The 27,852-nt window shown below is 41.2% G+C and overlaps 2 protein-coding genes across 6 annotated transcripts; one reads left to right on the plus strand and one right to left on the minus strand.

Moving 5' to 3' along the window:
* SCO1 (synthesis of cytochrome C oxidase 1) lies at nt 1–14,009 on the minus strand. Its single transcript, XM_079797244.1, has 6 exons — nt 13,709–14,009; nt 12,712–12,802; nt 10,491–10,688; nt 9,413–9,505; nt 5,766–5,881; nt 1–884 (listed from the first exon to the last, which is right to left on the minus strand). The coding sequence occupies exons 1-6, from the start codon at nt 13,961–13,963 to the stop codon at nt 750–752; spliced, it is 888 nt and encodes a 295-aa protein (XP_079653370.1). The 5' UTR covers nt 13,964–14,009; the 3' UTR covers nt 1–749.
* Nucleotides 13,341–27,553, plus strand: ADPRM (ADP-ribose/CDP-alcohol diphosphatase, manganese dependent). Of its 5 annotated transcripts, none has more exons than XM_079797242.1 (4): nt 13,341–13,538; nt 22,500–23,117; nt 23,972–24,088; nt 27,230–27,553. In XM_079797242.1, the coding sequence occupies exons 2-4, from the start codon at nt 22,517–22,519 to the stop codon at nt 27,544–27,546; spliced, it is 1,035 nt and encodes a 344-aa protein (XP_079653368.1). In that variant the 5' UTR covers nt 13,341–13,538; nt 22,500–22,516; the 3' UTR covers nt 27,547–27,553. The 5 variants fall into 5 exon arrangements, with proteins under 5 accessions (XP_079653368.1, XP_079653365.1, XP_079653369.1 ...); XM_079797239.1 differs by lacking the exon at nt 13,341–13,538 and adding an exon at nt 14,084–14,153; XM_079797243.1 differs by lacking the exon at nt 13,341–13,538 and adding an exon at nt 14,164–14,552.
* The last annotated feature ends 299 nt before the right edge of the window (nt 27,554–27,852 follow it).

A 27,852-nucleotide genomic window follows, 5' to 3' on the forward strand; every position in this document is an offset into this window, starting at 1 on the left:
TGCAAAACTGAAAACACATTTATTTCACACAGAGCACTCAGTACAGGCAGAAAAGGACTCTGTTTCCATTTGCTGTGTCACTGAAAACCTAGCACATCCTTTGGCTAAAATTCACATAAAAGTTCCCAAAAGAAATGAATCTAATGGTTTTCCCCAAACAATAGATTCTCTCTTCATTAGTCAGACCAGCACCTGCTGAGAGGGAATGCAATGCAGACCTGACAGTGATATTTCTTAACAAGGACGACTCCACATAAACTTTCAAGTGTATAGATCAACTTCGAATGCCAGCGAGCCTAATTCATCAGCCACCAGACTCGAAAGGGAAGCAACAGCATTGTGGGCATTAAACTCTTCCTGGGAATCCAGCCCCACAACCTGCACGAGCAGGGGTCCAAGACAAAGGAGAGGCCGCAACACTGAGCAGCGGGCCCTATTCCGGGAGGGGGCGGAACGCCCGGACTATGCTCCTTCTCGGCTGTGTCCTTCTCCGAGGTCCACTCCACTGGCTTCATATTAACTTGGTCCTCCAGTCTTGCGGTGGCTATTTGGGAGACTTTTGGTTGTAATCTCTAAGTTCCAAGAATCTACGCTGGCTGATTCCAAGGGTAGCATGCCCTGTCCAATACATAGATGCCCTCAGAGTAGGAAGGCCATTCTGCAGGTTGCATATATATGTAAGCGGTCTCCTATGGGAGACAGAGCTCCTTCCTCTTCCGGAGAGAACAGTGCAGAGGCAGCGGCTTTGGCTAGCTCCTCCTCCTGTGCTCCCGCATGTGCGCAGCGATGGAACCAGCTATTTCTGCATTCTTCTTGTTCTGGCCAAAATAATCTAGAAATTCACCATCTGGTCCAACCAAGTACATTATTATGGTATGGTCCACCTGCAGAGAAAGGGGTGGGGATGACAACAAGATTACCAAAAGAAGCTGCTTATTTTACAGTTTAGGTGCTGCGGATAACAGAACTTCACACTGATGCTTCAATAACCCGTGGCACCTATTATTTATGGAACAGGCCGAAGCCTATTACAGTGACACATTATCTCAAATAGCTTGTGTTCTAGAACTCTGCACTGACCATTGCTTGAAACATCAGCTATAATTTGCATTTCCTTTGGCTCAATCCTTAGCATATCCACACAATCTCTGCGAAAAGAATCCACTTCTAAGAAACAGCGGCTCTGGCCTTTGTAACACAGTCAATGCTTGTGGACGATGGTCGCTTGGGAAGAGCGGACATTTATGAGTAAAATATTTCATCGGACCCCTGGACCGTATTACAAAGACATAGCACATGGAATTAAAGGTGTTGGGGAGAAATCATGTTCTTCAATACGTTCTTGGGTGTATGCCTTTGCTTTAGGAAGAACTGGCTGGCTGTTAATTCATCACGACCTGAATTCTGCTTACCATGTTTCATGAGAAGAAACCAGAAAACCAACTAACTATAAAAGTTACAGACTCTAACACAGTATTTAGTCCTGATATCAGTGATTCAAATGGAAACATGACAACAGGTGTCTTTCTCCCACAGGAAATTTTTACACTACACTGGACAATCCTATCCGAAGCAAAGCACCGGAAAACTCCTGAGGAGCCATAACCCTACACCTCAGAGGAATCACCTAAAATCCACTATCCATTTTCCAGGCAAAGTTCTTAAAATATTCCTAGCTCTAACTTAAGTTTAAACTAGTCACCAGTCTTTCTTAGTTATATGATTCCACAAAATCCCATCTTAAATGAGCAGAAGACTGGGAATTTAGAGTCCTTGGAATTTACTGCAGGCTTGATTGCTATTTGGCAAGATTAAAAGACAGGAATGTGATCACACATACCAAACTGGAGACAGCCCTCAAATATATCCGAACATATGATATATGTGTGAGGTAATTACTTTTTTATAAACACACATTCATAAAGACACAGCAAATGGAAAGAGCCACCTGCCCACTCAGATACGGAAAGAATGTACACTGCAGGCTCAAGCAGCTGTGACTTCATGTCTTGGATCATTTACTGCAGGAGCAGGACAGGGGCGCTATGCTTCTCCACACATTTGAAATATTGGTCAGAACTAGGTCTCCAGCTCATCTTCAAACCTTATCCTGAAGCTCAACCCCTCTCCCTCCCCATTTCTTCCTTTTCTCTATTCTCTATTTAAAAACAGAATTTCAGTGCACTGAACTTACTTTATGAGTATTCTTAATATAAGTTGCTTCTTAATACATAATAAAAATATTGTACTATCCATGTATGTCAAACTTGTCAGTGGTCAAGTCTCAATGAACATTTGGTTAAGGGCAGAGCAAACTACCACTGTTTTTAGGGTAGGATACTTTAAAGTTCCTAGTAGAGAAAAATAAACTGAGCCACCTGGCCAGGGCACAAGCTCTTTCCAGTGTCACCTTAACCCAGGAGATAGGTATCAGACACCTCTACAAACAATAAAATAGGCTGAGAGGGTAAATGATCAAATTGGTAAATGCCAGACCGAAGCTTAGAACCTAGATCTGTCCAATTTCAAAGTCCACAATCATTTTATATCATCATGCTGCCACTATCTCTACTGGATATACACGTACACACCTTTTAATTTTTGAAAAGGTAATCTATGCTCATAAAAATGCACAAACTTATACAATGAAAGTCCTCCTCCTCTTCCAGACCCTCCGAGTCCTCAGTTCTCCTGCTGCCAGCTCCTCTGTGTTCTCCTAGAGCAGAGGTGGGGAACGTCTGGCCCATGGGCCATAAAAGGCCCATGAAATCACTTGGTCTGGCTCTGCCAAGGCATTAGGGGTGAGTTCATTAAATGCCTGACCAAATACAGCAGGTTAATTTTTAAGTTGATAACTCTGTATGGCCTGGGAATGATGTTATAAATATCCACATGGCCCTAGACAGAAAAAAGGTTTCCCCCTCCTGTCCTAGAGAAATTCTCTGCATTTATTAGTCTGAGTTTCTATCTACTTATTTCTTTTACCACCTGTCACCTATTTCTTTTTACAAAGAAGTAAGAATATACTGTACTTTTCTTCTCATTTAATGATATACTGGACATTGTTCTGTATCAGCACATATATAGTAAGCCTTTAAAAAATGGTTGTCTGGTTTTCAGTCTTCTTATAAGCAATGCTGTAGGTTACAGCTACAGGATAAATTCCAAACAGCAGAAGCTCTAACCTAAAGAGTATCTGACAAACTGCCCTCTGAGGAGGGTGTTCCCGTCAGCAACGCAGGAAGTACCTCATCCCAACAGCACCTTGGCTCTTTTCCCAAATTTAACTTTGACAACATATTTCAAACGTTTGATCTTTGCTGACCTAACAAGTGAAAATGGCATCACAAGTCACATGTCTTTCACTGAGTGACACTGAACATCTGTTTTTGGTTTGAAAGCCATTTATGTTCTTTGTCAAAAGTAGTTTCTAATGCATACAAAATCATGCAATATTACATGCATACAGCGCAGTGCTGTGCCCATTTCGCTTTCAGTGGATTCCCGAACATCTGGCACACCAGTACACATGCTACCATTCTGAGGTCTCCACTGGCGTTCGAAGCCAGAGGCGTACCTTTTGCTGCTGCTGTTTGAGATTAAGAAAACCTCATTTCATTACCCCTCAACCTTTAAGATACTCCCTGCCTCCTTGCAGTTCCTAAAATTGTAACAGCAGTTTCCCACACCATCTTGTGGATGAAAATCTGTGTCTTTCAGGGCAGAAGCCATACTAATGATGAACCAAGAAACTGGAGAGTGTCTCCCCCTATTGGTTGATTTGACAAACGTAGAGCAATGGACTCCACATTGTTCAGATAAAAATATTAACATCCCATTCTGGATTATGTACACAATACAAATCTCAGTGCCCAAACTCGAAACGAGTGAATACAACTCTCTTTTATAGAAAGAGTAAATAAGCTGGAATTTCTTGCCATGGCTTCCTCTCTTTCTTCTCATGCTGCTGGTGCAACAGGGGGAAACCACAGCAGAGTTTCCTCTTCCCTTAAACTTAGGGCTTAAGGAAATATGCTAATTTCTGTCTTTTTTTTCCCCTCATAAATCCAAGTTTCCCTAAATCTAGGAGGCATCAGAACTGGAAAATAAGATTACGGAAAATAAGATTAAAGCAAAGGGACCAGAAGCTAATTTAGGCTGCAGGCTACAGTGTGCCCCAGGTTCAAAGGTGACAGAGAAACCGCAGGGCCGCAGACAAAGCACCGCAGTGAGATGTCCCCTCTGCATACTGCTCTTGGAAAAGAGCCATGGCATAGCCAGAGATCAATGACTCGGGGTCCTGGCCATCTTTCTTTCTATAAAACAGCTTTGCTAGTGAAAAAGCTCTTCTGATTAATCACTTTGTCCATCCAAATTAATACAGAAACCAGAGTATGAAAATTGAAGAAAAAAATGGAAATGATACTAAAATATGTCAACTTTTTTTTTAAATATATATTTCTATTGATTTCAGAGAGGGAGAGATAGAAACATCAATGATGAGAGAATCATTGATTGGCTGCTTCCTGCACGCCCCACAATGGGGATCGAGGCCCCAACCTGGGTATGTGCCCTGACTGGGAATCAAACCCTGACCTCCTGGTTCATAGGTTAATGCTCAGCCACTGAGCCATGCCGGCTGGGCAATGTCAGTACTTAATGTGATGGGAAACTGTCCTATTGAGAAAACTGAATAGAGCAGTGTGCATGCCCTTTGTTGGTGCTTCACTGTGAAACCACTGGTAAGAAACGGAACTCAGGAGCTTGGGCATTAGCCTGGGGCTCCTGGGGCAGTGCTGATGAAAGTAGATAGCTCTTGAATGTATGGGCTACAGAAAAACAACTTAATGGAATTTCTGTTCATCATTAAAAAACACATATTAAACACCTAATGGTGCAAGTCATATAGAGATATGAAAATACACCTGCCCTAGCCAGTTTGGCTCAGTGTATAGAGCGTCAGCCTGCAGACCAAAGGGTCCCAGGTCCAATTCTGGTCAAGGGCACATACCTTGGTTGCAGGCTCCTCCCTGGCCTGGGCCCTGGTCAGGGCTCGTGCAGGAGGCAACCAATCGATGTGTTTCTCTCACATCGATATTTCCTTCTCTTTCCCTCTCTCTTCCACTGTTTCTAAAAATCAATGGAAAAATATCCTGGGGTGAGGATAAACAACAACAAAAAGTGTCCTTGGGTGAGGATTAACAAAGAAGAAAAAAAAGGACAAAAAAAAAGAAAATACACCTTATAGAAAGTCTACCTATCTGTGGCTATCCTATTTTCTCTTGCTTTTCAAAATTCTTATTCATTCAGCCCCAAAATACAGTTCCTCGTGGCCAGACACTGCTTCTCAAAAGAAGCCTATTTCTTTGACCTCTTCACAGGGGACACAGAAACAATACAATGCTTTTAACAAGTAAAATAGCTTTGCTCCAAAATGCTGGCTTCTCTTTATTTCCAACTTGGTATCAAATATCATATTCTGTTGATTCTAAGGCACCACTAATTTTATATTGCTCTATAATTTTTCTAAGTTATAACTAGAAAAGAAAAACAGGCAAGTAAATTATGGTAACAGTGAATATATATTAAATAAGCATCCTTTAAAAATTATACTTCTACTATACTTTCAAATATCCCTAATTCCTAAGGAATTTGCAAAAATCTCAGGTTTTCTTTCCTCTCTGATGCCAATCATCACTTAAACCTATATGAACATCTGAGCCCTCAGAGTTGGTCTGTGGGTAGAAACCTGAGCAAGTACTTACTATGTAGTCCTCATCTTCGTCCCTGGGGCCAGGGCTGTAATACACTCGGTAAGCTCTGGCTACTTGATCAATCTCTTCTTTTGTGCCAGTCAAGCCAACCAGTTTGGGAGAAAATTCTAAATAAAAAATGAGAAAGACAGTGAAAAATGAGAAGCGCACATTTTTCAACCTATCCCTACATGAAAACGCAGTACTAGTTATAAAGCAGCCCTATTGCTACTTTCTTCCTGTGAGTCCCTAAACATTTCCTCATGTTTCAAAAGGAAAAAATTTCACATAGAGAACAAACAAAATTTCTCCTGTTATATACAAGTCACATTGGAATTAAACTAAAAATTAGTAACAGAAGATAGCTAGAAAATCCCAAAGTATGTGGAGATGAACACACTTCTAAATAACATGGGTCAAAGAAATTTCAAGAGAGAGTAAAAAATATTTTGAAAAACGAAAATGGAAATGCAACTTACCCAAATTTGTGGGATGAAGAAAAAGCAGTGCTTAAGAGAGAAATTTCTAGCACTGAATGCATACATTAGGAAAGAAGAAAGATCTAAAGTCAGTAAGTTTCCTCCTTAGGAAACTAGAAAAAGAAGAGCAAATTAAACCCAATGTAAGCAGAAAAGAAAAATGAGAGCAGAAATCAATGGAGTTGAAAACAGGATATTAATATAGAAGATCAATGAAACTGAAAGTTGGTTCTTAATAATCTATCAGTCATATCCTTCCATGACTACCTAGTAAAGAGGGAATATATTCTAATTATTTAAGTCACATTTCTTACTTAGTTGTTTTTAAATAATGAGATATGCTGAAGTTCAAAGATATAGTCATGAATTAAGTACTATAGTTTTTATCTTTATATCAAACTAGAGGCCCGGTGCACGAAAATTAGTGCACTTTGGGGGGGGTGGTGGTTCTTCAGCCCAGCCTGTGCCCTCCCACGGTCCGGGACCCCTTGGGGGATGTCCATCTGCCGGCTTAGACCTGCTCCCCGGGGGGATCAGGCCTAAGCTGGCAGTCAGACATCCCTCTGGCAGTCCAGGAGCCCTCAGGGGATGTCCAATTAAGGGCCTAAGCCGTTAGTCGGACATCCTTAGTGCTGCCACGGAGGCAGGAGAGAGGCGGGAGAGGCTCCCGCCACTGCTGTTGCACTGGTAAGCCATGAGTAGGCTTCTGGCTGAGCAGTGCTCCCCCTGTGGATGCGCAGTGACCACCAGGGGGCAGCTCCTGTGTTGAGCGTCTGCCCCCTGGTGGTCAGTGCACGTCATAGCAACTAGTCGTTCCTGGTCGTTCTGCTGTTAGGGTCAATTTGCTTATTACCCTTTTATTATATGGGATCATATGAGATAAAAATTTGTCTCATTAGTTCACACCAGGTCAAAATATCTGTACTCATTTCCCAGCAAATAATCTCATACTACGGATCTGCTGTTAACTTTTTGGAATTTATGTAAGTAAACTGGTGGAAGTCACTTAAAACACCTAGATTCAGACTATTAAAGGGATAGTCCAACATAGTACCTTCTTCTAAAGGTAGAGAAAGCCTATTTTCATTCCTTGGACTAATTCATTCTAAACTGAAAAATTGTTCAGGTACTGAAAAAGCAAGATGGCTTGTCTTTCTTTACTGCTCTATGGGTAAATGAAGAGAAAGGTAAAAGAAGCCTGAACTAGTTGCACATCCAGACTTTTTTAAATTGTTGAAATTTCAATAATTTTCTGGCTACTAATTTAAATATTTTAAAATTCCCCCAAATGCAATTACTAATGATTACTTCATCAATCACTGTCATGGGTGCTGTTGAAGAATATCATCACAAGGCTTTAGTAGTCTAGATAGGTGCAGCAACTCAGATATCTATTCATTTGGGGATATTTATAGTTTGGTTACTATACCTGCTTTTTCTTGCTTTAGAAAATATGCTATTGCCCACGTTTCTGACAAACTTGCAAACTATGAACATTAATTCTACTTTTACACACTAAAAACTCTAAAGGAGAAAACATAAACCTTTGTAACCTTGGATTATGCAAAGATTTCTTACATATAAAGCCAAAAGCATTATCTATACAAGAACAAACTTATAAGCTGGATCTCATCAAAGTGGAAAATTGCTCTTCAAAAAACATGGCTGAAATGACAAGCCATGGGAGAAAATATTTGCAAATCATACACTTGATAAAAGACTTATATCAGGAATATAAATAAAAGTGAATAAATAAAACAAACAGCCCCAAAAGATATAAAGAGACACTTTTTACTGAAGAAGACATGCAGATGGCAAGCAACAGCATGAAAAAATGCTCAACATTAGGGAAATGCATATTAAAACCACAATGAGGTGCATATCCATGCTCTTAGCAACTTTATTTGTAATAGTCAAAAACTGGAAATAACTCGTGTCCATCAACTGAATACTATTCAGAAATAAAAATGAATGAACTATAGATACATTCTACAACATGGATGAATCTCAAAATAATTATGCTAAAAGAAGCCATTCAAAAAAAGAGTACATATTTTATAATTCTCTTTACATCAACTTCTAGAAATGCAAACTAATCTATATAGATAGCAAGCAGGTAAGTGGTTGCCGAAGCCAGGGGGTGGGTGAAGTGGAGGGGCAGGAGGGAGGGATTAGCGAGGGCACAAGGAAGCTGCTGGGGGTCATGGATATGTTTACTCTTTTTGTGGTGATGGTTTCCCAAGCACACACATATGCCAAAAGGTAACAAATTGCACACTTAAATATATACACTTATGTCAGTTATATCTCAATAAGTCTGTTAAATAATAAAACATATAGTAAGGTCCTTCACAAAACACATTTTTAAAAATGGTTTAGAGGACATGTGCATTAGACTGTGTCATAATTAAAACCAATATAAAACTATTCACTAGTCGTTCTGTCCAGTAATTTCACCATAACTAAAATTTAAATTCCTGATTTTTAAGCACCTACTTTCTGCACACTAGTATAAGAACAAAACCTGTCTGATCAGATTTTTATTCTCAACACACTTTTCAGTTGAAAAAATTCAAATCCAGAGAAATTAAGCAACTCACCCAAGCTCATAAGACCTAAGTATTCACCTTTAATTCTACCATAATTTACAGTCTTTAAAAGTACCTTCTAATAGGTTTTGACCTGCATGTTGAGATGTTTGAATTGAAATCCTTCCACTAATAGTTATGTTTCTGTTATAATCAATGTTTTGAGTTTATAAAGTATGTCCTGAGTTCAAAATGTGTTTACATGAGATTTATTTTTAATCTCCCAATGTACATACTCCCAGAACGCATGCACGTTAATTTTACGAAGGAGAGAATGAGATACACAGCCGGAATTAGAAACAAGGCACCCTTCCTCTCAATTCAAGGCTTAACTTTGCTGATATACGAAGGCCGAGTAGAGTTCTCTCACCCTGACAAAAGAAAGGACCCCTGCCCCAGGAATTAAGAAGCCTGTGTCTTATTTACTTACTAGCCACAGTCACAACTCTGAGCCTCATCTTTGTATTTGACTGTAAAATTGGAGATAACATTTGTCCTCCCTATTTCACAGGCATTTTTTTAAGGTCCAAATGAGTTGATATTGCAAAAACTGTAGAGCTAAACAGATAGAAGTATTATTAATGGAACAAACCTTTCACATAATTTGCAATGGCTTCTTTTGTGTCCCTCTCTGGGTCAATAGTGATGAAAAGTGGAGTTAAGTCTGGCAGAGTTGGAATATCATCTGAAAGAAAGTTCCCGTTAGTCAGTATTCACACTGTAAGGGAAACGACAAAGAATACCAGCAATTACAGTCGAGTGCAGTAGCTACAGCAAGGCTTAGGGAAACAGGCACATCTGACACTGTGTTACATGATGGGGAAGGGGATGGGATGGCCTTGAGGAGAAACAGATCGGTATACTGTCTGTGGTGGCATCAGACAACCCACCAAATACCTGCACCAGGGTATCCTGTCTCCTAACCCAACCCAATATTGTAGGTTATTCCCCCACCATGCCCCAAAGGCAGGGCAAACTATTCATAAGAACCGAATAGCCTGGGATAATTCATTTTAAGAAGGATGTAGCCTGTCTTCTAATTGGTACTAATAAATGCCCCTGACTGCACATCGTAGACCATCCTCAGATTTCAGTCTAACGAACAGTCATCTGGGAAAGGCAACAGTGGAGTCAATGACGGAAGCCACAATAAAGGAAGGGGCACAAAGCAGAGTTAAGGGAGACCCAGACCACACTGACATTTTTTTTAAATCCCACCTGAGGATATTTTTCCATTGATTTTTAGAGAGAGTGGAAAACAAGGGGAGAGACAGAGAAACATCCATGTCGACTGGTTACCTCCCACACGTGCCTGCACCAGGACTGGGGATTGAGCCTGCAACTGAGGTACATGCCCTTGACTGGGAATTGAACCCAGGATGCTTCAGTCCGTGGGCCGACGCTCTATCCACTGAGCCAAACCGGGTAGGGCCACACTGACATTTTTAAGCAAACTAATATTTAGCATCATAACCAGCTTCTTTTGGTGGAGAATTTATAGGTCATGGGAATCCAAGCAACAGACAAGCCTAACACTAAGATTTTATGTTCACACAAACCAAATAATTACAAACCTCCATCTAACAGTAATAAAATAATGTGAAAAGCATAGTAACATTAAGGACATTAAGTAAATATACACTTTTCATAGTAAGCGATGGCTTCCTTACCTATTTCATTCACGACTTGAATCATTTTTTCTAGTTCTTCGGGACAAACATCAGGGCAATGCGTGAATCCAAAATAAATCAATACCCACTGACCCAGGTAGTCCTTATCAGTTTTGGGCTCTCCAGTGTGAGTTATGAGGGAAAATGGTCCCCCAAGCAGAGGCTTTCCAATGCTTCGCTGCCGTTCCTTCTCCAGCTCTTAAACAGACACAAAGACACACACACACAAACACACAAATCATCAATATAACCATAGGTACTCAATACCTGCTATATGATCCATACTATACGAATGGCTGTGTGGGCACAAAATGTAGAAGAAATAGTGTCAGTTTTCAAGAACCTTAAAAAAAAACCTCTTAAGGAAAATAAGCATGAAATAAAACAAAATCAAATTAAATCTAATATGTACTAAAGACTATAAGAAACGAAAGTGGTAAAAATATTTCTTCTGGAACAATTCAGTCCTAAGCCAACAGGTGTGCCATGATGTGGGTGAGAGAGGGGGCATAGCCATACAGAATGTCTGAGCCCAAGAGGGCAAGGTGGGTGGCCTGGCATTGAAGTCTGAGCCTGAGTGTGCTGAGGGCAGCTGTATGCTGAGGGGAGGGGACAGCGGTGATGGGAGCTTACTTACCGGGGGTTGATCAAGTAAGTAAATACACTGAGTGGCCAGATTATTATGTGTTCAGAGACTATAATAATCTGGTCACTCAGTGTATATTAGAGATAAGAGTTACAAATGGACAAGGAGTTAGAACAATAGAAAGAAAGAAAACTAGAATGAAACTTGCAGTACTGGAAAGAAACTGGAGGTACCATATGAACTTATGGTTTCTATATATACAGAAATATAGATTAAAAAAGAAATATATATATATATATATATATATATATATATATATATATATATATATATACTGTATATCTCTTACCTAGCTCTGTCTACTGAGAGGACCTGGGAGAAGACACATTGAACTCAGATAACAATAACAGTGAACTCATATCCTGACTTCTAAATATCATCTTCCACAAAAAGGAAACAGGGTTTTTAGAGAAATAGCTGATATCAGGTCCTGAAAGTCAAGTAAAAACTGAAAAACTTTCATATTGAAGGAGACTAAAAAAGCAACTAGGTCTGAGGTGTGGTTCTAAACCAGACAACTTTGGCCTTAACGGGCATCAGCTGCACCACTTTAAAGAGGTCTGAACACTGAACAGTAAAGCATACTAGTGTCCATTTCCTGATTTTGAACACTGTATGTGATTATACTGGAGAATGTCCTTATTTGTAGAAATATACAATAAAGTATTTGGAGATGCTGAGGCATCATGTCAAGCAAATATTTTCAAATGATTTAGAAACACTTTTAATATTGTATCATAATACATTTTTAATAAAAAATGTTACTAATTGCAGGTGAAATTCCAAACTAAAGTCAAACAAAGCTTGCATTTTCTTTAAGTGTCTTTACCACCACTTTCCTAGCTTTTCAGTTTTATTTCACTGTGAAACTAAAGGAACTTAACTGCCTATTAGAATATGAAAATTATATCAATAAAATACTACGTTATACAAAAGAAAGGTCTAAATATCTGCATGAATCTTATATTGCTCAGGTTCTAAAGCCTATGAATTCTCACTCCCAGATTTAAACATCATCCTTTGTATAATGGCATCAAAAGAGACACTAAAAAAAATCAAAACAGATTCAAGTGATATTGTAAAGATTTACTGAAAACTTCTAAAGCAAATCTTAAAAAGTCCTAGAATATTCGCTAAAATATAAACTTCTTGTAAACAATTTCTAAACACTTCAAGTGTCTGTCCAAAGGGGTTTCTAGCTTCCCGCCACAGGTTCTCCCCCTCTATCTTCCATGGTCAGTCTCTGGCCTTTCTCCGTCTGCTGACACCCAGTGGTTTATAGTGAGCCTTCCTTTGGCCCTCAGAGCACCCTGAACTTCGCTCTGGCCTGACAGAACCTCATCTAGTAAAATCTTTACTTCTGTGTTTCCCTATCACAGGTGTCTCAAAGGCTGGAATGCACCTTAGTCATCTTTGTAGCCTCTGGACTTCGTACTACCCACATTCAAATCTGCCCAAAGAGAAGTCATGTCATATTGTCGGACAGTGCTATGCAGGACTGGATCCTGGAACAGAGATGCTAGTCCATAGGCAGGAAAGATGTTAGTCGGAGCTGACCAAATGGTATCTACTCACTCTCCGTCTTCTCCTTCTTGAAGTACTTCATCCCAGCCAATAAAGCTCCTCCAATAGCAAATGTGACTGCTAAGGACTTCCAGGAAACAGGCTACTGGGGCAGAGATTTCAAAACCAAAACCACTAGTAAGAGGCAGGCATTTTACCACACTAAGCATATTACAGTAGTTTTAAATATAAAAACAGAGGCCTTGATATCGTTCAATGTGCAGAACGTCTCATGTTATTTGGGATGAGGAAATACGGAACGTTTCTGGGGATGCAGTTGTATCTGGGCTCCTAAACACAACCACAGAGGCAGTTTCCCAGGGCAAGGCCGCTAAGTCCATTTCTTTTCGTTTGGAGAAAAAAAAAAAAAAGACTAGCAGTGTGCCTCTGATCCCAACTGCTGACTTGAAAACCAGTTAATTACTGCTTGTGCTGATACTGTGAATATAAATTAACCAAATACAATCTGGGAGGCGAGCTGGCTTCCAAAGTAACAGAGGCTGCGAGGGGAATTCCCGCAAACCGCAGCGCATCCTTATTTCCTCGTTCTCTTCCAGTCCCAAGATGTGGGTGGACTGCGCAGGCCTAACTCATTAACAGCCCCCCAAGCTGCGAAAAACACTTCCCTCACCTATCACCGTCCTAGAGGTGCTGGCTTTTAAGTTCTTTTTGGGTCAGAAGAACCTGAAAGAACACCCCTCTGAAAAAAAAAGGGGGGGGGGACATATCCAGCAGGCAACAACGATCCATATTTTGCTCAATTTCAACGTACACACCAAACCTCCGAAGGGGGAACCCAAGTGTCGAAATTCTAAAAATGCTCTGACTCCTCAACAATGGTAAGTTTCAGGTTGAGAACTCTAAGGAAACCTAACATTTTGATCCAGGTGAGCCGGCTGAGCCGCAGACAGTTTCGGGCCCGGCCGAGCGATTTCTGAGGTTATGACCAGGTGGGAGGGTTGTCCGACGGCCGCGACGAGGGAAGGGGGTGCTGCGGCTGTGCACTCACCCCGGGCTTCGAGGGGCGCGAAGAGTCTCGGGGGCCCTTCGGCTCGGGTCCCGGCGCCCCCGGCGGCGGCGGCGGCATGGCAGAGCTGAGGCGCCGGCACCCCGGGCAGCTGCGGGGGAGCCTCCAGGCCCGCCATCCCTTCTCCTGCTGCGCGCAGAGCTGCCTCAGGAAGACGCCCACGATCCCGTGTGCCGGGCCCCAGACCCCGAAACCTCGAGGCGACAGGAGGCGAAGCTGACCACCCGGAAGCAGCATGATCCGGCCCGATCCCTGTAATAACCCCGCCGTGAGCGGAGGAGGTCACGCCTCCTTTGACCCGCCCCTCTACTTCCGGTTCCGTCTTTACTTCCTCCGGAAGTCGGAGGGCTGCTCTTCCCGCCCCGCTCGGCTGGGTAGTGACGCGGTGGGGTTAGTCTGGCCGCCCTTCGCTGGGAGCTGGCGCGCGGTAGGTGGCTCCGCGCGGTCGGAGGCGGGTCGCCCCGGGCTGGGCAGCGGGACTCTCCGGAGGGGCCGCCTGGGGGTCCCGGCTTCGCGGCGGGGCTTGGGCCGGGCGGGCCTGAGCGCTGGGGGCCCCTCGCTCCCTGGGCAGCCCCCGGCCTCGGGGAAAGGAAAACGGGGTCCGCAGACCCGCGAGCCCCCGCAGCCCTCACCCCACCTTGTCGCCCGCCTCCTGCCCTGTGTGGAGACCGTCAGTTGGCTGTTGACCTCTTTGCGCCTCCAAGCCGACCCATGGCGCTTGAAGTAATTATTGCCAATAAGGATGATTTCAGCGGTCGGAGCAGCAGGGGCGGTGATGCCCAGGCTATAAAGGAGCCGAATGACAGATAACGGCACAGGCGAAGCAGTGTGGACCGCGTCATATCCCATCCCTTCACTTTCTCCCCCGGCCCCCGTTTCTTAAAAAGCTCTCGTCGACTCCCCTGCCCCCTTCAGTTTTGCGGTTTAAGGTTCGGGTGAGTTTCTTGTCTGGGACGGCCTTTGGGGCGGAGGGGCCACAGCCCCATATTCATTCCTTCTGAAAGTTGAACTCTGCATTCGTTTTTGTCTGCCTTTGTCTCAGTATCTGCGATCGGAACCCCTCCCCTCCCGACTTCCCTGGTGGAATTGCAAAATACCGAAAAAGGGAAAAGTCGCCTTCTAATTTTCTTCCTCCACTTCAGACCCCACTCCGGCTCGGCTTTTTTTTTCAGTGGCTTCCACGGGGCAGCAGCAGCTCTGCCCGGCGAGTGTGGCCCCGGGAGGGCTTCCCGTGCCCAGGGTGCCCCTCTGGGTTGTAGTCTAGCATCACCCATGTTTTTGTATTCCGAAGTGGAACTGGAATTTTCTTGCATTTCTGCTCAAAGTAAATGTTTGCTCAGCACTTCAAATCCTTTTTAGTCAAATTTTCTGTCTTGGGAGTTGCCTGGGGGTAGGAATATTTTTTACCCTCATGTCTGTGTATTTGTACGTCCAAGGAGAAATTTTTCCTCAAATTGACAAAAAAGCCACAAAAGACAAAAAGCACTTTTGCTTATTCAGGCAATGAGCGTATGAAATTATTGTTCATCCTTTTCGATTGTAGGTTAATTGGTCACACACACACATCCTGTACATTAAAATTGAATTCAGTGGTGTTTCTAGCTGGTCAATTAAATTTTGTTTACCAGAGTGGTTCTTTTAATAGCTTTACCTTTGTTTATCAGAGCATTTTTATACAACCTTTTCATATTAAATTTATAATGTTAAGTAAATATTAGCTTCTAAAACAGTTCTTGACTCAAAGTAGGTACTGTATAGCTATCCTTTGGATGAATTGCTAGTAACATCTCTGAGCCTGATTTCATGGACCTATGAAACTTTAGTGTTAAAAGATACCTAAAATATTATCTAGTGTAAACCTATCACTTATTATCAAACTACCAAGATCCCCAAATGAGGTGTGTTTTTTTTTTTTTAATTTAAATACTTTTCTTGAAAGAGAGGATACAAAGAATCATCTGACAATGCTGATTAAATTTTGTCCTTGCTTTAGACTGTTTTGACTAGGACCGCTAGGCCTAACTTTCAGGAAACCTTCCCAGCACTGTAAATTTATTCCTCATCTCCAGTTCAGACATCTACCACATGTGTCTAGCCACAGAAATTTCTGCCTCAAAAAAAATAAAAAAATTTCTGCCTCAATTTTGCGATTACTGCAATATTTAGCACAGTTACATTTCAAGGCCGCCCTCCCCCTTGCCCTCCTCTTTCCACTGCCGCCTCGCCCAGGGACTGTGCAATAAAAACTTTGCTCACCCACACTTGAGTAACACTCTTCATCTCTCTATTGGAGCAGTTCCTCTTAACTTAGACTCTCACTAATTCTGGATTTGTCACCCCTCCCGTTTCTTTATCTTTGACAGTAGTATAAAGGAAATATTCTTTTCAATGTCAGGCTGTCTTTCTCCACAAGATGGTTAAATAACTTCAGCCTTCTGCCAGTCCTGATTATTACAGAAGTTTTATTAGTATCCTCTCGGAGCAAGTTTTCATCAATTAAGCATCTCTAGGTATTTCTTCCTGTTCTTTTTTTTTTTAATTTCTTTATTGATTAAGGTATTACATATGTGTCCTCAACCCTCCATTGATCCCCCAACCCACCCACCCCCCACTCATGCCCTCACCCCCCTGTTGTCTGTGTCCATTGGTTAGGCTTATATTCATGCATACAAGTCCTTTGGTTGATCTCTCCTCCTTTCGCCCACCTTTCCCTAGCTTCCCTATGACATTTGGCAGTCTGATCGATGCTTCTCTGCCTCTGGATCTGTCCCTGTTCGTCCGTTTATGTTGTTCATTATATTCCACAAATGAGTGAGATCATTTGATATTTGTCTTTCTCTGACTGGCTTATTTCACTTAGCATAATGCTCTCCAGTTCTATCCATGCTGTTGCAAATGTTAAGAACTCCTTTTTTACTGCACATAGTATTCCATTGTGTAGATGTACCACAGTTTTTTAATCCACTCATCTGCTGATGGGCACTTAGGCTGTTTCTTTTTCTTCCTGTTCTTACAAATCATTGGTGCCTGCTACGATTTTGACAAAATGCTGGTTGCTTATCCTGCACCATGACTTCTCGAGAAAAACTTGCAAAGTTTTCTATATTATTCTGTTCTATAAAAATTTTCAGGTACTTTGAGGTTGACCAGGCAGACATCCTTTCAGATATGTAATTTAAAAATATTAACATTTAGTGCTTTATGATTTACAAAGTAAATTACTGTGTATTAAAACTCAATTGAATCTCACATCAACTGATGAGGGTTATTTTGCTGGGAAGTTTTTTCCTTAATGTCCCAGTGGGAAGCCTGTGGGAGGCAGCCAATCAGTGCTTCTCTGTCATCCTATCTAATAAAGAGGGATATGCTAATTGACCATCACTCCATCACAAAGATGGCTGCATCCACAGCTGAGGTCAAGTTCCCATAAGGAGCCTTAATGAGCAATCATCAGGGACCTGAGGCTACACCCTCCCCCACCCCGGTGGGGCTTGACAGGGGACCTCAGGCCACGCCCCCCACCCAGCAGGGCTTGACAGGGGACCTCAGGCTTCGCCCCCTGCCCTGGCGTCAGGCTGGGGGACCTCAGGCTGCAGCCCCCGTCCTGTTGCCAGGCCAGGGGACCTGAGGCTATGTCTTCTGCCCTGCAGGGCTTGACAAGGGTGGGACTGGCCGGGTCTGGATCTAGCCCAATGGTGTGTGTGTCGGGGGAGGGGGGGGCGGTGGCCGGGTCGCGGCGGCCGGGTCTGGGTCTCACGCGATTTTGAGGTGCATATAGGTGGGTGGGGACTTGACTCTTGGTCCCGTGGTGTGCCCCAGACTCTGACAGGAGGAAGGTTTTCATATACATTTTACTAATTTTCTTTCATCTCTGACACTTCTATTATAGAGAAAGGGCAAATAGCAATATTAAATTATTTCCTCGAATTTATCCCCTTTTAATGTGCACGAATTTTGTGCACCGGGTCACTAGTCATTAATGTTTCTGTCTCTTCCTCTCCTCTCCTTTCTTAAATCAATAAAGAACATGAACAAAAAACCGTAGAAAACAGCATATGGTGCAGGCAAAACTTGGAGAACAAAAACTTGGTATTTTCCTTTCTTTTCAAAACCAAATTATTTCCTTAGTTATTCTAATTCTTTCAGACTTTATTTCATCTAAACTTTTGAATGCTATTTAAAACTTGGTATTGTAGACATTTAAAAACACATAAAGTAGAGAGAATAAACCTCATGTACCCATTGCTAGCTTCTACAATTATCATCCTCTACTCGCCCATGGTTTTTGTGTTTGGTGGTGCAGGGGAATATTTTGAAAAAGTCCTGGAACTAATTAACTAATCTTACTAATTCTAAATCTCATCCCTGGAGGTGTGTTTGAGCTTTGTTCTCTACCTATGGGCACTGCTCTTTCTAAGCTCCCTGAGTTATAATCTAAAAGACTTGGAACTAATCAGGAGAGGCGGTTTCTTTTTTCCCCTGCCTTACTCACTTGTGGTCCTAATTGTCCTTCCTTGAATGTGCTTGTGTCCTTTCCTCTTGCCTCTTATCTTTCCTTTAACACCGTGGTCGGCAAACTGCGGCTCTTTGGCCCCTTGAGTGTGGCTCTTCCACAAAATACCACGGCCTGGGCGAGTCTATTTTGAAGAAGTGGCATTAGAAGAAGTTTAAGTTTAAAATAAATTTGGCTCTCAAAAGAAATTTCAATCGTTGTACTGTTGATATTTGGCTCTGTTGACTAATGAGTTTGCCGACCACTGCCTTAAGAGATCACAGTATGGGAATTTAAGTTTCTGTTTTTTTAAATAATTTCTTTTTTTTTTTTAAATATATTTTATTGATTTTTTTACAGAGAGGAAGAGAGAGGGATAGAGAGCTAGAAACATCGATGAGAGAAACATCGATCAGCTGCCTCTTGCACACCCCCTACTGGGGATGTGCCCGCAACCAAGGTACATGCCCCTGACCGGAATCGAACCTGGGACCTTTCAGTCCGCAGACCGACGCTCTATCCACTGAGCCAAACCGGTTTCGGCTAAATAATTTCTTTATGTAATAAAATTGCATGTATCCTATCCATAACCTTGTTATTTTTTTATCCTCACCTGAGGATATATTTATTGATTTTATTTATTTTTATTATTATTATTTTTAATTCTCACCCTGGGATATTTTTTCATTAATTTCTAGAGAAAGTGGGAGGGAGGTAGGAGGTAGAAGGGGAAGAGAGAGACAAAGACAGAGCCAGACAGACATTTTGTGAGAGAGAGACATCAATTGTTGCCTCCCGCACCTGCCACCACCAGGACTGGGGAACCTGCAACCAAGGTACATGCTCTTGACTGGGAATCGAACCCTTGACCCTTTGGTCCACGGGCCAATGCTCCAACCACTGGCCAGACCAGCCAGGGCATATTGATTGGTTTTAGAAAGAGAGGGAGAAACATCTATACAGTATGTGCCCTGACCTGGGATTGAACCTACAACCTTTTTGGTGCCCAACCAGCTGAGCCACTCTGCCAGGGCCATAACCTTATTTTTATTATTATTTTTTAATTTGAGGGAGTTTTCTTATATGCTAACAAATGATTATTTTTCTTCAGTTGTACATGTGCATTTGCAAAGAAGGTGTATTCTTTCATATGTATTACACAACGATGAGACCCACCTTTTGGTTGTATTATTTAGTTCTTCTAGAGCCTTATAAAATTTTTGTCTACTTGACCTATCTTCAACTAAGAGAGATTTTAAGTCTTGTCAATTTTTCCAAGTCTTATTGACTCTCCTAAGATGTTTTTTAAAAATCAAAGTTATCATAATATTCATGTATCCAATAGTACATCTTCATTGAGACCTGCAGCTTCTAGCCTTATTTGTGTCTCTCTCTTTAATCATTTCTGGCCTGAGCTCTACCTAATGCAACATCAAGGAGTAACCTCTGTTTTCTTTTGATTTTTCTGGGCTTATCTTTGCCTAATATCTTATTCTTCAACTTTCTGAGTCTTTCAATTTTGTACTGATATCATAACCTTATGTTTTAAAATATATTTTTATTGATTTCAGAGAGGGAGAGAGAGATAAAAACATCAATGACTAGAGGCCCAGTGCACGAAATTCGTGCACTCGGGGGGAAGGGGGCTCAGCCTGGCCTGCGCCATTTTGTAGTTTGGGAGCCCTCCAGGGATGTCTGACTGCTGGCTTAGGCCCACTTCCTGTGGGGAGCGGGCCTAAGCTGGCAGTCGGACTTCCTTAGCACTGCTACGGAGGCGGGAGAGGCTCCTGCCACTGCTGTGCTTGCCAGCCGTGAGCCTGGCTTCTGGCTGAGTGGCGCTCCCCCTGGGGGAGTGCACTGACCACCAGGGGGCAGCTCCTATGTTGAGCATCTGCCCCCTGGTGGTGAGAGCACGTCATAGTGACCAGTCGTTCCCCCATTAGGTCAATTTGCATATTAGCCTTTTATTATATAGGATGAGAATCATTGATCGGCTGCCTCCTGCACACCCCCTACTGGGGATCAAGCTTGAAACTAAGTCATGTGCCCTTGACTAGAATTGATCCCAGGACCCTTCAGTCCGCAGGCCAATGCTCTATCCACTATGCCATACCAGCTAGGGCCATAACCTTATTTTTAAAAGCTATATGCATTCAGTACTTTGATCTCTTTTCTACTCCAGAACACATTGCTGTTTGGAAGTGTGTGGTCCGTGCTGGTTCTTTCCATGTTGTTTTACTTTAAAAAGTTGGCGAATCTTACTATATCCCCAACCTGAACTGTGTTCCAGGAAGATGTGGCTGATTGGAATCACGTGATAGAAATTAAAGCCAATTCAAAGGAGAATTTATTGGCTAATATAACTAAATGGCCAATATTAGTTCTAGCAGGGACAGGTAGATCCAGGTATTCAACTAATATTCCCAGGACTCTACCTACTTCTTTCTGTCAGATTTCTTACTTAATTTCCCCCCAGCAGTTCCAGTCTTAGTTATCTGCTTAGTAGAAGTAGTTCTAATAATTTTGCTCGTAGTTCCAACAAAAGTCCCAGGGCTGATCCTTGGCCCAGCTTAGGTTATGTGTCTGTGCCTCTCAAACCACAGGAAGTAAGATTGAAGAATTAGGTAGATACCTAAAGAGATATTGCAGTGCTGTGAGAAGAACAGGAAATGGATGCTAGGCAGGCAGAAATAACAGCTAGCTATTGAAGAAAAGATGAAATTAATTGGGGCTAAATGTTCTCTAAGAGTTACACAAATACCTATTATTGCCTTAAAGGCTCTAAGTGTAAAGTTAAAAATAAGCGCATTTGACAAAGGACAAAAGCACTTCCAGAAACAGTTTTCTCTTAAGCTTTGGTAATAATGTTCCACTGATTCTTTTGCTTAATTATCTTTTGATTTGATTCTTCTATTAATCTGTACGTGGAATCGTAAATATTTGAAATCTAATAGAACTACAGCTTTTCAACTAACTTAGGTGAGTTTTGTATTTATTACAATCATATCTGAGTTTTTTACCTTCCAAATCAGATTATCTCACCTATACCACCCCTCACACATATAGACTGACTTGATATCTGGTGGTGTTTTCAAATGCTGACTGCAGGAAAAAATGAGCAAATGAAAAAACCCAGTGTAAGAGCACAGGCCATGTTTTAGGATCTCCGTTTTTTTTTTTTTTTTTTTTTTTTTCTGGTGCTGTTTTACCTATTTTTGGAATAATTATACCGAGCCAGATTAGGGAAGAAAGGAAAATAGCTGAAGCTCATAATTGGGTGGGCTAGATAGTTGTAGAATGAAAAGAAGCCGCTAATTAAATTAGTCAAATTGAAGTTTGGCCTTGACTGCCAGTTGTGGGGTTGTCACCTCTACCTCTGATAGGAACACTGACAATTAGAATTTCACATATCCGTTTTGTTGTAAGGAAGGGGAGTTCATATTCAACTTTTAAAAAGCGGTTTCAAATTAATATCCAACTATTATCATAAGTAAAAATAGTCCAGCTGGCATGGCTCAGTGGTTGAGCGTTGACCTGTGAACCAGGGATCATGGTTCCATTCCCGGTCAGGGCACATGACCGGGTTGTGGGTTCAATCCCCAGTGTGGAGCGTGCAGGAGACAGCCAATCAATGACTCTCTTATCATTGCTGTTTCTCTGTCTCCCTTCCTCTCTAAAATCAATAAAAATGTATTTTTTTAAAAAAACATTTAGTCACATCAATGTCATACATAGTTTTTGTGCCAGATTTTTTTGTTTAAAATAGCTCTTCTAATAAATTTACCCTTTTGTCCCAGATATAAAATATGAGAAACTTATTTCTGGTGAACTACCCACCAACAAAGACACAAAATAACCCACAGCAGAGATTTAATGTATAAAGTACAATGTATGACTTTAAAAAAAAAATCCTGAAATTTTTATAAAATTATTGGTTTTGTGGAAGAGGGTGCCTGTTTAAAATTAAGTGTATATTTCGTAAAAATTACAAATTATTCCAGACTTGAATTTGACTTGACTAGAATTAGAATGCCTATTCATTAATAGAATAATACTCTTGTAAATTAATACCCTTCTAAAGAATTCAGGTTATTCTCTATTTTACAGATAAGAAAACTGAAGCATTTCAAGGGCTTAGTAATTTGGACCTAAGACTCTAAAGCCCAGGCACCTTCCTCTATACCAAGCTACCTAGTGAACCAACTATTAAGTTTAAAATCCACTTTACCATTTAGAAGATTAAGCTGTTTATAACTGAGTTATCTTTTATACTTTATTTAGAAATCTGTTCAGAAGTTATGGATGATAAGCCCAGTCCTGGAGCCGTAAGTGAGAGTTCAGAACATCTCTTCTCCTTTGGAGTTATAGCAGATATTCAATATGCTAACTTAGAAGATGGCTATAATTACCAAGGAACCAGAAGAAGATACTACAGACACAGTCTTCTTCACTTGCAGGGTGCTATTGAACACTGGAATAAAGAAAGCAGTCCACCCTGTTGTGTACTTCAGCTTGGAGATATCATTGATGGCTACAATGCGCAGTATAAAGCATCAGAAAAGTCACTAGAACTTGTTATGAATGTGTTTCAAAGGCTTAAAGTCCCAGTTCATCACACGTGGGGAAATCACGAATTCTATAACTTCAGCAGAGACTACTTAACAAACTCTAAACTGAACACAAAGTTTCTAGAAGACCAAATTGAACACCATCCTGAAACTGTGCCTACAGGGAGTTTTTACGCTTACCATTTTGTTCCATTCCCTAAGTTCCGGTTCATTTTACTCGATTCTTATGACTTGAGTGTCTTGGGCGTGGACCAGTCCTCTCCAAAATACCAGCAGTGTCTGAAGATGCTGAAGGAGCACAATCCAAATTTGGAATTGAATAGTCCTCAAGGTGAATTATTCCTTTGAGCTGAGAATCTAATACATTGTCTTTAAATTCTTCAGCTACCTTTTATTCAGCAGGAAGATGGATGATTAAGGTAAAAGTATATTGTCACTGTTGTTCAGGGTCAGGATTTCTCACAAGCCTCATGGCACATGGATTGGTTGCTGTGTTGGTTGAAGATTTATTTAAATATTTGAATGATTGTTCTGGGCTGAGCACTTTTTCTAGAGCTTAGCTATTTAGGACTGTAAGCAGTATTGACAATATCACTTTTTTAATGGGTAGAGTGGAAGGAACAAGAAAAGTAGGACAAATAATAAATGAAATAATAACAAGATTATTTCCACAATGATATATGTATGCTACCAAGAAAATAAAGTATGACTGAGAGGAAGACTGTATTAGTTCAGGTGGTCAGAGATAGCCTTTCCAAGGAGAAAAACATTTAAGCTGAAATCTAAATGACAGGAGGGAGTCAACCTTGGGAAGAGTATTTGTGACAGAGGGATAAACAAATGCAGAGGCACTAAGCATAGTTAAGACTGGCATTCCTGAATGCAGGAAAGGGCCAGTGTGCAGGATGATTTTGCAGGAGCCCTGTGGATAGTTAAGAGTCTAATTTATTTTCAATGTAACAGGAATCTAGTGAAATAAGCAGAGGAGTGTCAAGACTAGGAGCAAGATACTGGTCCAGTGTGATTTATTTGTATATTCTAAATTCTTGTGGTTTCCTGTTTTTAAGTTGATTGGTGCCAAATGTTCCTAAAGAGAAGTATAAGTTACCCATATTAGCTAAGTTAAAATGCCCTAATGATGAGAAAATTGTATTTTGTGGATCTAACTTACAGACTTTATTTTAGGACTTTCTGAGCCTCAGTTTGTCCAGTTTAATGGAGGATTCAGCCAAGAGCAACTGAACTGGTTGAATGAAGTCCTTACATTCTCTGACACAAACCAAGAAAAGGTGGTGATCGTGAGTAAGTATTTAAATGATTTGTGTATCCTATCATTTTAGAGAATGGGAAGTTAGATTTTAAAGCATACTAATAACATTTATGTTGTGGTAATCCTCTTTCAGTAAAATGAATGCTTAGTTTAAATTGAAAAACAATCTATAAATATGAGATTAACATTTAAGGTGGAGTCAGGGAAGAATTGAATTGTAAAGTAACAAAAACATCTTGCCAAATACTAGAGCCTGTGAGTTGGCCTTTCTCCAAATGGGTTCAATTTACATAGTAATATTTAAATGAAAAATTCAATCTAGGTCCCCTACCACACCTCAGCCCTGCTGCCTGGATCAAAGCAAAGCCGATGTAACAGGGACAGGTGTTAGAGATACAACTGGCAGTGAGCTGTTATGTGATTATTGTTTTCATTTAGAGTCATTTTTGACAGACATGCTGCCATCAGAGACTTAGGAATCTGGAGGTGCTTACAGTACATGCGTTGTGGCTGTGTGCACATGTATATACAAAGAACTGACTTTTGGGATTTGCATTGTGGCTGGTATACTTGGTTTGGGGCCTGAGATTAGATCCCTTGTTTTAGGGATCAAATTGATGTAGCATGATGGTAAAGATCATGGACTAAGGGTCACAAGGACAGAATACCATTCTGGCTCTTATATCTGTGAGCTTTCATTAGGCATATGTCGAGCCTACAAACTTCAGTTTTCTCAATATTGAATCAAATGAAATTGTGAATATGAAAACCCTTTGAAAATGATAGGCTTCTCAGGTAATTGATGATATAAAATTAGGTTTCTATCAATATAGTTTTCACTTATTATCTTTCATTGATGTAGTAAAAACATGTAGATGGAGTTAAGGGTGTTTCTTCTACCATCAAATATTCAAGGCTTGGAAAATGTAAGGGACCCTCAGGGGTTATTGGTATGATGTGACACTATTTTGGCTTTACAATGAGTGGTCTCAAAACTGAGACTTCTTCACTTGTCTCTTCTTCACTATTAAGTTGTACTTTTGACTTTAGAGAAGGGGTGGGGAACTTTTTTTCTGCCAGGGGCCATTTGGATATTTATAACATCATTCCTGGGCCATACAAAATTATCAGCTTAAAAATTAGCCTGCCTTATTTGGTCAAACATTAAATCAACTCACCCCTAATGCCCCGGCAAGGCCAGACCAAGTGATTTCATGGGCCAGACATTCCCCACTCCTGCTTTAGAGAATACTGGCGCTAAAAGGGACCTAGAGAACATATAGTCAGACCTTTTAATTTTAAAGATAAAGAAACTGAACCAAAAGAGATTAAACAACATAGCTAAAATCCCGCAGCTCCTGACAGAATTGAGGCTACAGAGTCCATGTTTTGTATCCCAGCCCCTTTCCCACACTATCCTGTCTTCTCATTGTATTTATGTCAATGCACTTACCTACATTATCAGTCTCTAAAATTTCTCCTGTTTTCTTGTAAGCCTAGAAACTGGATGAAAAACCTTTAACTCAGTGCTTTGGGTTTTCTTTAGCAAAGTTTAAAATGACTATCAGAAATTTTCTTTTTGTTTGCTTTTTTACTTCCCTTTTGGATACTCACATGTCATTTTGCCTAATTCTAGAGTTTTGGCCATGAAGTTGGAAGACAGAATTGCTATTAGCTGAAATATGGGACACTGTAGCAGGAGGGGTCTTTGGGTGGAGAGCTCAGGAGTTGAAGGTTGAAAATATTAACTTTCAGTTACCTGTTACACATGAGCAGAGATATTGAGTATAATGAATCTGAAATTCAGAATAGAGGTTTGAACTAGATGTATAAATGTGGAAGTTGAAAGAATACAGATGATATTTAAAACTATGGACATTGCTAAGAGATCACCAAGTCTTTAGGTGGAGAGAGAAGTGAAGCCTACAAACCAAGCATGCAGGCACTCCTAATAAGATACTGGGGGGATGAGGAACCGGCAAAGGAGAGTGAGAATCAGTAGCCTTGAGGTTGGAGGTTAAACTGGGAGGATTGGTACTGTCCTGGGAGCCAAGTGTTTCCAGAAAAAGGGAGCAACTAATTGTGTCCAGGGCTACAGCGATTTGATAGGTGCGTCCAGTGTGGCATCTAGATCTGGAAAGGCACATGGCCTCTTTGGACCCTTAGCCCTTGTTACGTTTTAAAGAGGGGCTGAGTGTATGTGTGTGGACAGGTGTGCACTATTAGCCCCCCTTTTTTTATACAAAACTAGTAGATATTAAGCAGAATAAAAATATTCAGAATAAAAATAAACAGTATCAGAGACAATTAGTGGGAAGAAGCAAAGACCAATGAGCTATTTATTGTATCTCTCCTTCAGAGTGAAATGTGGCCTGATGTAGGATGTGGCCTCATTTATGTCTTGGCATCTTTCCACTTATCTCCTGTGGGACCTAGTATGAATAATCCCCACTTTCGCTCAGTTTTCTCATCTGTAAAATGGCTATAGCTACCTTGTTCTCCTGGAGGTGTTTAAAGGGGCATAAATCAGTTCTTTATAAAACATTGAGTGTTTAGAAAAATGACGTATGATTCACTGGTCCATCCCGAAGCTACCTTTTATCTAAGAGTACCTCTGTGTGTGTGTGTGTAACATGTCTATACTTATGGAAGTCAGGGAGGCTGGACTCTAGCACGGCACTGGCCTGATTCTGCTGCCTTTGTAGACTGCCCTGTGCGGGATTCTGTCTCTGCTGTGGCCTCTGCCCTTGTATGTAAACTATCTCACCCTCCTTTATGCTCCAGACACCTGGCTATAGATTACCTCAGTGGTCGGCAAACCGCGGCTCGCAAGCCACATGTGGCTCTTTGGCCCCTTGAGTTTTTAGCAAAGGCCAGCTTAGGAGTACCCTAATTAAGTTAATAACAATGTACCTACCTATGTAGTTTAAGTTTAAAAAATTTGGCTCTCAAAAGAAATTTCAATCATTGTACTGTTGATATTTGGTTCTGTTGACTAATGAGTTTGCCAACCACTGGATTACCTCATTCTTCATGTATGTGAATTCTCGCTGGTCTCAGCCCATAATGAAGGAGCAATGCACATTGTTTTCCTGAGTACTCATTTTTAGCTATTTATTTCGGTGAAAGTGGTATATCCTAATTGGCTCACAACTCTTCTCTTTAACTAACAGGTCATCTTCCCATTTACCCAGAGGCCTCTGACTCTGTGTGCCTGGCCTGGAATTACAGAGACGCCCTCGCAGTCATTTGGTCTCATGAGTGTGTGGTGTGTTTCTTCGCCGGTCACACTCACGATGGTGGCTACTCTGAGGATCCTTTTGGTGTGCACCACATCAACGTGGAAGGGGTCATTGAAACAGCTCCGGACAGCCAGGCTTTTGGCACAATTTATGTCTATCCCGACAAAATGATGTTGAAAGGGAGAGGCCGAGTTACAGACAGAATTATGAATTACAGGAAGGAAAAACCTTTTCCATTTTTAGTCTGATTTATTTTATCCATATAGAAAGAGGAGATTTAGCTTTGTGTTTGTGCTCTGCTACCCCACCCCTAACTCCTCAGTCTCGTTGTTTAGTATTCTGTTAGTGTAACAAAATGTATTTATGGCTTCAGTGTGTTTTGCTCAAAGGACATTATGAAGTCATTTTGGAATGTATATCCAGTGCTAAAAATTGGAAAGAAAATGAATGAAGGTGCCATGAATGAACAAGGGAGGAGATCGGGCTGGGTGGGGGTGGGGTATAGTCCTCAAAACAGACTTTATTTTAGCCTTACCTGAGACTTATAAAATTTT

The sequence above is a fragment of the Cnephaeus nilssonii genome (genome assembly GCF_951640355.1).
Source record: "Cnephaeus nilssonii genome assembly, chromosome: 19".
In the NCBI taxonomy this organism is placed as follows: Eukaryota; Metazoa; Chordata; class Mammalia; order Chiroptera; family Vespertilionidae; genus Cnephaeus; species Cnephaeus nilssonii.

What these genes read in the sequence shown, in the direction of transcription:
- SCO1 (XM_079797244.1), bottom strand. Translation starts at nt 13,963, where the DNA reads ATGCTGCTTCCGGGTGGTCAGCTTCGCCTCCTGTCGCCTCGAGGTTTC. An exon ending in CGCGCCCCTCGAAGCCCGGG is followed by an intron (nt 12,803 to 13,708) that starts GTGAGTGCACAG and finishes CTGCCCCAGTAG; the next exon opens with CCTGTTTCCTGGAAGTCCTT. An exon ending in CAAGAAGGAGAAGACGGAGA is followed by an intron (nt 10,689 to 12,711) that starts GTGAGTAGATAC and finishes TGTCTGTTTAAG; the next exon opens with AGCTGGAGAAGGAACGGCAG.
- ADPRM (XM_079797242.1), top strand. Translation starts at nt 22,517, where the DNA reads ATGGATGATAAGCCCAGTCCTGGAGCCGTAAGTGAGAGTTCAGAACAT. An exon ending in GGAATTGAATAGTCCTCAAG is followed by an intron (nt 23,118 to 23,971) that starts GTGAATTATTCC and finishes ACTTTATTTTAG; the next exon opens with GACTTTCTGAGCCTCAGTTT. An exon ending in AGAAAAGGTGGTGATCGTGA is followed by an intron (nt 24,089 to 27,229) that starts GTAAGTATTTAA and finishes TTTAACTAACAG; the next exon opens with GTCATCTTCCCATTTACCCA.